The sequence below is a fragment of the Neomonachus schauinslandi genome, chromosome 10 (genome assembly GCF_002201575.2).
Source record: "Neomonachus schauinslandi chromosome 10, ASM220157v2, whole genome shotgun sequence".
NCBI classification, from domain to species: domain Eukaryota; kingdom Metazoa; phylum Chordata; class Mammalia; order Carnivora; family Phocidae; genus Neomonachus; species Neomonachus schauinslandi.
Window position 1 is genome coordinate 112,768,726 of NC_058412.1, and position 9,269 is coordinate 112,777,994.

At 63.4% G+C, this 9,269-nt stretch overlaps 1 protein-coding gene across 1 annotated transcript; it reads left to right on the plus strand.

Annotated features, from left to right (window-relative positions):
• Positions 1-292: 292 nt before the first annotated feature.
• On the plus strand, positions 293-8,700 carry SNPH (syntaphilin). The gene is made up of 4 exons (XM_021689309.1): positions 293-474; positions 1,174-1,281; positions 4,341-4,490; positions 7,524-8,700. The coding sequence occupies exons 1-4, from the start codon at positions 293-295 to the stop codon at positions 8,698-8,700; spliced, it is 1,617 nt and encodes a 538-aa protein (XP_021544984.1).
• Positions 8,701-9,269: the final 569 nt, after the last annotated feature.

The following is a 9,269-nucleotide window of genomic DNA, read 5'->3' on the forward strand; positions in this document are numbered from 1 at the left end:
TGGCTTATAGCGTAGAGGACTTGGTGCTGCGCTGGGGGTCAGGAGGCCCTGCCCCGATGCCCATGTGACCTTGCGCAAGGCCTTCGAGCTCTGTCTCCACGTTCAATCATCTGGAGAACCCAGGGTTGGATCTATGATTCCTGGCTGCCCCTGAAGCCCTGACGATCGAGATTTTAAGTCGGGGGGCAGGAGTGCGCTAACTTCGTTGGTGGAGGCAGCTGTGGCTAGCGCCTGGCCTACCTGGCCCTTGCTCGGTCCTGGGGTGTCCTGCTGAAGGGTAAGAGGAGGAGCCATGCCAGGCAGCGGCCCTAACGAGAGGATGACATGGCCTGGTCCGGCCCTCCCCGCGGCACCCCCAACGCGCCCTCTCTCCTCAGCCCCGGGGACACCACCCATCCCGCCCTTCACCCGGACCCGCAGCCTCATGGCCATGTCTCTGCCGGGCAGTAGACGGGCCTCTGCTGGATCCCGCAGGTGAGTGTCCCCTTGGCTTCGGAGGGTGGGAGGAGGGAGGGTCTCTGCCCCACCCCCCACTGCCACCAACTTACAGTGTATCCTTGAGCAAGTCATTTCCCCAGTTTTCCCAGCTTTAGAATGGGCTTGCTATCACTCACCTCCTCCAGGAACTACTGAAGGGCTCAAGGGACACAGTGGATATAAAGTTCTCCGAAGCAGTAAACCACTGGACCCAAACCATCCTCAGTATTGCTGTTGAGCTTCACAGTGACCAGGGGGGACTCGTGCCGTCCTCCCCTCTGGCTCACTTGGCCCCCCACTTTGACCTGTGCGTGCCCCTCCTCTTGTCCCTACCCCTGCCTGCCCCCTCTGCCCCACCTGCACCAGCCCCTGCAGGGCCCTCCTTGGGGCTCGGGGGACCCTGGAAGTGGAGGACCCCTGGCGAGGGCAGATGGGACCCCACCCTTGGCCCCGCCCAGCCTCCATTCCTGTCCTGGGGAGCCAGGAGGACCAGCCTGCTCCTGGTTTTCCATCTTGATTTGCGCTGTCTGTTCTGTCACCCCTGTCTGTGCGTCCCCCTCTCCCCTCTGCTTCTCTTCCCGGCCCGTGACCCCGCAGCGGGGGTCCTTTGGGCCGCAGCGGCCTGGCGGTGTTCGCCCAGTGTCCGCAGCTGCCCGCCAGCCCGAACGAGCACCTGCCTCTTCTTCCTGCCTCCAGGCGCACCTCTCCCCCCGTGAGCGTGCGGGACGCCTACGGCACCTCCTCTCTCAGCAGCAGCAGCAACTCGGGCTCCTGCAAGGGCAGCGACAGCAGCCCCACGCCCAGGTAACCCCTCCCCGTGCCCGGCTGACGATGCACCTGCACCCCGCGCCCCGGCTGCACGGGTGGGGACCAGCCGACTCTGGCTGTGCGACCTCCAGCAGCTCATTCCCCCAGAGCCTCAGCTCCTGCCCGAGAGAGGGAAAGGTGACGCCCGGCTGCACACTTTGGGACTCCCTGTCCCAAAGACAGGGGCTTACATGAGCCAGGGGTGATGCTTTCAGAACCGGGGCCCAGCGGCAGGCAGCTCCCTGAAGTGTCGGGGACCCCGGCCCGTCTTCCTGCTCTACCGTCCTTGGGGTACAGCTTTTGCCCTCGCCCTTACCGGAGGCTCCTACACCTCCAGGCATCAGGTCAGCCTCGGGGCCAGGAAGGAAGAAGGTAGAAGGGCCACCCCCCTCTGCCCCCGACAAGAAGCTCATGTTTTCTGAGAAGGGACACTTCCCCAGGAATTCCATCTACGCCTTGCCGGCTGGCACTGAGACATAGGATTGGGTGACAGCTGCCGGCCAGGTGGTGCAGGGAGCGCCAGCGTTGTCCCTGGTACCCTGCCACCGTGCACAGAATTGGGGTTCTCTTGGGGGGAAAGGCAAGAATGGAGAGCAGCAGGCCACTAGGGCGTCTGCCATCCTGCTCTCCTCGGGGGGTCCACCTGCGCCGTGGCAGAGCTGTGGCAGGTTTGGGAGGCGGAGTGTGTTACAGTGCAGCACACGCTATGTTGTGCGCTCCAGAGAGGGGAATGGAACCGGAAAAGCAGGCTGGGGAGGCAGGTGAAGGGAAGCTGAGTGCTCCATCCTGATCCCCCGGAGGAGCCCGGAGCTCGGGGAGCGCAGGCTGGGCATTCATTCTTCCGGTCCCTGAGTCTTTCCCTTATCCGTCAAGTAGGGCTAACATCCCGCAGGCTTCGGTGAGTTGATGTCTTGGCTGGTCTTGCCCTTCCAGCGGAGAGGGTGTCGTTCGTGTGAAGTGATGTTCAGATCACGCTGAGGGAGCCGTTCTCAGAGTTTTCCACCTCGACACACATGATGGGTGACACACACATGCAGGACCCACGCCCCAGCCTCCTGGCCGGGACCCCACCCCGAGTGCAGGGGGCGTGAGCGGGATGATGTGCTCACATTTTGCAAAGTATACGATTGGCAACTTGAACACTTTCTCATTAGTAGCAGATTTTTGCAGTGCACGTCATAACTGCAGCGCAAGGGACTGTCCCAGCCCTGAGGTTGAGCACTGCCCCCGTGGGAGGGTCTTCTTGCCCATGTGGATGGTAGCCATTATGGGCGAGCAGCGGGGCCTCGGCTGTGGCCTCAGTGCAAACAGGTGTTCCGAGGCGGGAACAGCGGAGACCCACGGATTATAGTATGTTCTTTTTCTCAGTTATTCATATATTTTTTCCGCAAAGATAGAGCTAATGACTAAAAATGTATGAGTGTGAAATGCTATATTAGAAAAAATCCACTCATGAAAGCAAATGGGAAGAGTAAGAACAGCGTCTTCTCTGATTCTCCACTGTTCTAGTTTAACTGGTTTGCCCGGGGCCCGGGGAGGAGCCCCTTCTCACTCACCGCAGCTCCGCGCCCCTCTAGCGTGAGTCCTGGCACGGCGGCCCACAGACGGGGCGTCCCCAGCTCCGACCCGCGCCACCCCTCTGCCCCTTGTCACGCGGAAAACAGGCCGGCGTGTGATAGGCCTTGAGTTAAACCTGGGGACCACGGGGTGAGTCAGTAGAAGAGAATCTGCCCCTTTCTCTCCACCTCTAGCCCCATGCTCTCTGCAGCGGCTGACGGTTTAGGAAAACTTTTCCCTCCGTAAACATTAGGCAGCTCCCACGGAACCTTTCAAACTGCCTCCACGGCGGCTGCTTCGGCAAACCCGGCCTGTCTCCAGACCTGAGGGTGTCGTCGCCCCTCCCTAAGCCCCGGGGGTCCGCGTGCCCTGAAGGGGCAGCGTTGGGTGGCCACAGGGCCTCTGGCGGGCTGTGTGAGAGCCCGCCCGACTGTTCGGCCGAGACCCGGGCAGGCTTTCTGGCACACGCGGCCGCAGGAAGCCTGGGCCGTAGCATGCTGGAACCGGGTGCTGTCCTTCTGGGGGCGAGGCCGGCCCTCTGCCCTCCTCCACTGGGCCAGGGTGCCTCCACCGTGCAGTGCTGAGACCAGGGTGTGCTTGCCACACACACACGCACGCGCACACACACACACACGTGCACACACGCACGCGTCTGTGTCCCCCCAGGCTGGGCAGCAGGTGGAGCCGGCTTGCTGCCACCTGAGGGCACAGCTGTGGACGAGGGGATGCCCAGAGCCGGTGGGTGTTCACACTTGTGTGTGTGTGTGCCCTTGAGCACGGGTGTGTGCCTGCATTTGCGTGAACCCGTGTGTGGGCTGCTGTGCTGGTCCTTGTGAGTGTCCCTGAGGGTGGCCACAGGGCGGTGGGGAGGCACGGGCACGGGCGTGTACACGCGGAGGTGGGCGTGCAGGCACACGTGGACCAGGCGTGTGCGTGGCCGGGCGAGCGCGCTTGTACGTGAGGACAGCGAGGAGGGCACCAGAGTGCGTTTGCAGACAGCGGAGCCTGCACGCGCGTCTGCACTCCCGGTCCCCCCCAGGGTCTGGCAGGCCAGGCCGTAAAGGCTCTCAGCTCTGAGGGTGCGTCCTCCTACACAGGGCTGGGTCCTTACCCCCCCGCCGCAGGCCCTGGGAGAATTACACAGGGAAGGCGCACCGCCCCCAGCCTCTGGCCCCCACCTCGTTCTCTGGGTTCGGAGACCGGACACCGGAGTTCTGGGATCCCCCCCGGGACTGAGATGGCAGCATCAGTGGGACGCCCTGCATGGTGCCAGGCCGTGCGCTTGCTCTGTCATGCGTCCCCACCCATAACTAGGGGAGCCCCAGGCTCCCCACTGTGGTCTTCACTCAGGAGAGCTTTAATAAATCCTGCCTTCCAGAAGGCCCGGGTGCTCTCAGGCCCACACGGGCCGCTGCGGAGGCCTAGCCTGGAGCCATCTGGTGGCCGTGGGACCAGGATGGTGAGGGACGTCTTCCCCACTGACACGTGTCCCCTTGCAGGCGCTCCATGAAGTACACACTGTGCAGCGACAACCACGGCGTCAAGCCCCCCACCCCGGAGCAGTACCTGACCCCCCTGCAGCAGAAGGAGGTGTGCATCCGGCACCTGAAGGCCCGGCTGAAGGACACCCAGGACCGGCTGCAGGACCGGTGAGCTGCCAGCCAGGGGCAGCCCTGGGGACACGCTGCCTTCTGCACACTCAGAGGCCCCAGGGCCCTGGGGCACTTCTGGGAGGAAGGAGTGGCTGAGGGCTTCTCGGCACCCAGCCTGCCCTTTCCGTTCCGGCAAAGGCCCGTAGCACCCCTCCTCGAGCCCCAAGCCATCCCCCTCCTCCCCTCCGCTGCTCTCCCGGCCGGCCTGCTGGCCTCCCCACACCCGTGGCAGCGCTCTCTCAGTTTGAGCCTGGTGGCCCCTTTGGGCCACTTCTTGTCCCCGGCTCCTTTCCAGCTGGAGAGCAGGAGCCCAGGGCATTCTCCTTGGCTTACTTCCCTGCGGGGGGAGAAACAACCCCCCGACCCCTTTGCTTCCGCCCAGGGAGTCACCAGGGGGCTCTTGGCCCACGGGTTCAGGCCCCAGAGGCCTTTCTGCTCATGTACTTACAGACGATGGGACATCATGAGAAACCTTTCTCGAGCTCCTACTCAGCCCAGGGGTCCCCCGGGAGCCCCCGCGATCCCCTCTGAGCTCACTCTCCGGACCTGAGGGCCAATCCTGACCCTCTCGGCTGCTACCTTTCTGGGCCACCGGCTTCATCTTTATGACCGCAGCTTCAGCGCTGCCCCCAACTCTTCGCCATCTCCTCTGGACAGTGTCCGAACAGGCAGCTGACTCTGAGTTGCCCTGGGCACTGGGGGCCGGGGCAGGCCGACACGATCATGGCTTCTTTCCTCTTTGCTCTTTTTGTAAAACTATGCAGCGTGATGCACACGTCACTCACAGCCCGTACAGTTCCCCTCTCTCAAGTGTACCACTCAGCGATGTTTCGTGTAGGCACCGAATCATGCAACCCTCACCGGTATCCGGTCCCAGAACATTCTCATCACCCCAGAAAGGAAGGCCATTCCTGGTAGTAGTCATGGCCCAGGCCCCTGGTAACCACTCGTCTTTCTGTCTTTATGGATTCGTCTGTTCTGGACACCGCATATAAACGGAAGCATGTAATACGCGTGAGCTTGGCTTCCATGGCCAGAGCTTTGCCAAGCAGCCGATGCGGTTTGGCTCTGCTGTGGTTCTGAACTACGGGAAGTTACAGATGGCATTCTGTGGCCTCCTTCTCTGTTGAGTTGGCATTTCTATCTTTATTTCCCGTCATCTTCTAGGTGATGCCCTGGGTCTGCCTGGCCACTTGCACTCACGGGCTCGGGAAGCAGACAGCCCATCTCCCGGCTTCCCTTCTGGGGCTGGCCCAGCGGCTCGGGCAGACCATCTGCCCTGTGTGGTTTGGGCACGCCGCCCTGGCGTGGACGCGCCCCACCTTAAATCCCTGGCCGCTCTCTGCCTGCTAGTCCTGCAGGGACCCGTGGCAGCTCTTTGCCGCACGCACTCCGCGTGTTCACTTTGATACCCGTCTCCTGCGGTAACCTACCTTCTCCATAAAGAAGCTTCTACACCTGTGCTTTTGTTTGCTGGGTCCCCACTTCCTGAGATGGCCTTGCCCCCATCCTGCTCCCTGGGCAAACTCATCCTTCAAGGCTCAGTTCAACTGTAATGTCCTAGACAGGGTGGGGAAGCCAGAGCTGCCTGGCCTGGGGTCCCACCGGCTCCAAGGAGAGAGGGGCAGGGCCCAGCCCCACGGAGCATGCCCAATCCCTTCCTCCAAGCAGCTTCTCCCTCCCGGCACTCGGCGTCAGTGTGGCAGGTTTCCCTAGAAGGAACCCCAGTAAGGGCCCCCGTGCCCAGTGGTCCATCTGTCATGGCCACTCTGAGCAGCTCTGGTTCCCCGCTGCCATCACGGCGCTGTGTCCTGGTAGGCGGGCCAGTCCGCCCCTTCCCAGGTAATGCCATTGCTGACCTTGCCGGCCACCGCAGCCCCTCAGCCCGGACCCCTCGACGTTCCGCAGAGCACACTTCTTGGCCTCATTTCCTGAACTGACCCTCCCATCTGACTCGGCAGAGCGCACGGTGCATGATCGGGGATGGTCCCTCTGCTGGGCTTCTCACCCTCAAAGTGACAGTCAGCCCTGCGTGCATTGCGTTTCCATGAATGTGGGGCACGTGGGCCGCATGGCTGGGGTGGGTGCCGGGGTGGGTGTGCCCCGCCCCCCCTCTCCCCGCAAGACCTGCTGGCTCAGGAGTGGCTTTCCTTCACCCTCACGGCCTTCACCGCATCCTGCCCCATCTCACGCTGCCTTTTCCGCCAGACTTGATAGGATGTTCTTCTAACTCGCCTCCCTCCGCTGCACCCCAGATTTGTCTGTGACTCGGGGTGCCTGTGTCTGCTTTGCCTAGCGCTGGCCTCTTCTCTCGGAAATGGCCTGTGCCTTCTTGTCCATCTTTTGGGCCCATCCCCTTCACAGTAGATACAAAGCAGAGATGACCAGTGTGGATAAAAGAGAGCCACCTGTGGTCACCGTTTTCCTCTGTCGCACCCACCATGTTTCATCCCCCGCACTGAGGGGAGGCGTGAGGCCGGCAGCCCCCCCCCCCCCGCCACATGGTGGCAGTAAGTTCCACAGCAAAGCAGAGCAGCCCGCTGCCTCTCTCCTGGGGGCTCCGGTGGGGGACCCCCGAGGACAGTCTGCACCACCGGCTTTTGTAGGGGCAGAGATTTTACATTTAGTTCTTATTGTCTTAGGTTAAGATTTTAAAATAGATGTGTTTGGTTTTTATAGCAGTAGGCATTTATTTATACACTGAGCGTCTTTCTTGTCTAATGTCTCCTGTAGGTAATGGATTTAAGTGGGGACGGTCGTCTGCATTTCGGCCTCCAGGGCTGAGGATGCAGAGGGGCCTAGACATTTCTTCTCCCCCTACCCTGACCCCGGGGGATGGGGGGAGGAGGCCCCTTGGCCACCCCCTCACCCCCTCTGGAGTGAGAAGGAGGCACTGAGTCAGGGCTTTTGTGTCTGGCTCTGGGCCGGGAGGCACACAGGTCCTCTGTCCTGGGTGACAGCCCTTCCCTGCTTGTCCTTGGTGGTGGTGACAGGCCAGGCAGCGAGCATGTGTGTCTCCTCTGCTCCCAGGGACACCGAGATTGATGACCTGAAGACGCAGCTGTCGCGCATGCAGGAGGACTGGATCGAGGAGGAGTGCCACCGCGTGGAGGCCCAGCTGGCCCTGAAGGAGGCTCGCAAGGAGATCAAGCAGCTCAAGCAGGTCATCGACACAGTCAAGAACAACCTGATTGATAAGGACAAGGGGCTGCAGAAGTACTTCGTGGACATCAACATCCAGAACAAGAAGCTGGAGACGCTGCTACACAGCATGGAAGTGGCCCAGAACGGCACGGCCAAGGAGGATGGTGCCGGGGAGTCGGCCGGCGGGTCCCCTGCCCGCTCCCTCACCCGCAGCTCCACCTACACCAAGCTGAGTGACCCCGCCGTCTGCGGCGACCGCCCCCCCAGCGACCACCCCGGGGCCTCTGCTGAGGACGGGGCTGACAGTGGCTTCGCGGGGCTGACCGAGGACACGCTGAGCCGGACGGACGCGCTGGAGGCCAGCAGCCTGCTGTCGTCGGGGGTGGACTGCGGCCCCGAGGAGGGCTCGCTGCACAGCAGCTTCGGCCTGGGTCCCCGCTTCCCCGCCAGCAACACCTACGAGAAGCTGCTGTGTGGCCTGGAGGCCGGGGTGCAGGCCAGCTGCATGCAGGAGCGCGCCATCCAGACGGACTTCGCGCAGTACCAGCCGGACCTGGACGCCATCCTGGAGAAAGTGACCCAGGCCCAGGTCTGCGGGGCAGTCCCTGAATTGGGGGTCGGGGGCCCAGAGCTGGAGCCCCACCCCCTGGGGCCCAAAGACCCCAACTCCGCCGTGGTGGTGACGGTGGGTGACGAGCTGGAGGCCCCAGAGCCCATCACCCAAGGGCCGAGCGCGCACCGGCCGGGTGCCAACCCCAGCCCCAGCCCGTCGGTGAGCGTGGCGTGCCCGGTGGAAGAGGAGGAGGCGGCGGCCGCCGAGAAGGAGCCCAAGAGCTACTGGAGCCGCCACTACATCGTGGATCTGCTGGCCGTGGTGGTGCCGGCCGTGCCCACGGTGGCCTGGCTCTGTCGCTCGCAGCGGCGCCAGGGCCAGCCGGTTTACAACATCAGCTCGCTGCTGCGGGGCTGCTGCACTGTGGCCCTGCACTCCATCCGCAGGGTCAGCTGCCGCTCGCTGAGCCCGCACGGCCCGGGCGCCCCGGCCCGCAGCTCCCAGCTGTGAGCGCCGCCTGACCACGGATGGTAGGGGTGCCGCTCTCCCTCCCGCTCGTGCCCCGGGGGCCTCATCTTACTTCAGTTTGGGGTTTGGGAGTGGCTTTTTCGGGACGTGAACAGTGTCGGGGGGCTGGGAGTCGGGGTTGGGGGAAGGCACCCTCAAACTGTGACAGAGGACAAGGGAAGAGAGACCAAAGGCAGGGAGGCACGCCGAAGGGACGCACTGCAGAGAGGGGAGGTGGGGAGGTCCCCCCACCTGGCCCTGTCCACCTGGACCTCCGCACGGGCCGCCCGCCCACCCCCTCCTCCCTCCCCGAAGTCTCCGGTGTGTCGATGTGGGGAGGTGGGGCCTGAGGTGCCCACGGGAGCCCCCCGCCCCCACCCCCGTGTCACCGCCCACGCCTCTCCAGCCGCCCCCTGCCCTCAGTCCAGCCTTCTGGGCCAGTATTAGCTCCTCGCCCAGAGCACAGGCCACCGGCCCAGGACTCGGAGCGGGGTCTGCAAACCCCCGGGCTCCGGCTGCAGTTCCAGCGTCTTCTGGCTGCTCCCCGCTCTGGGATTCGGAAGCCTCGTCCG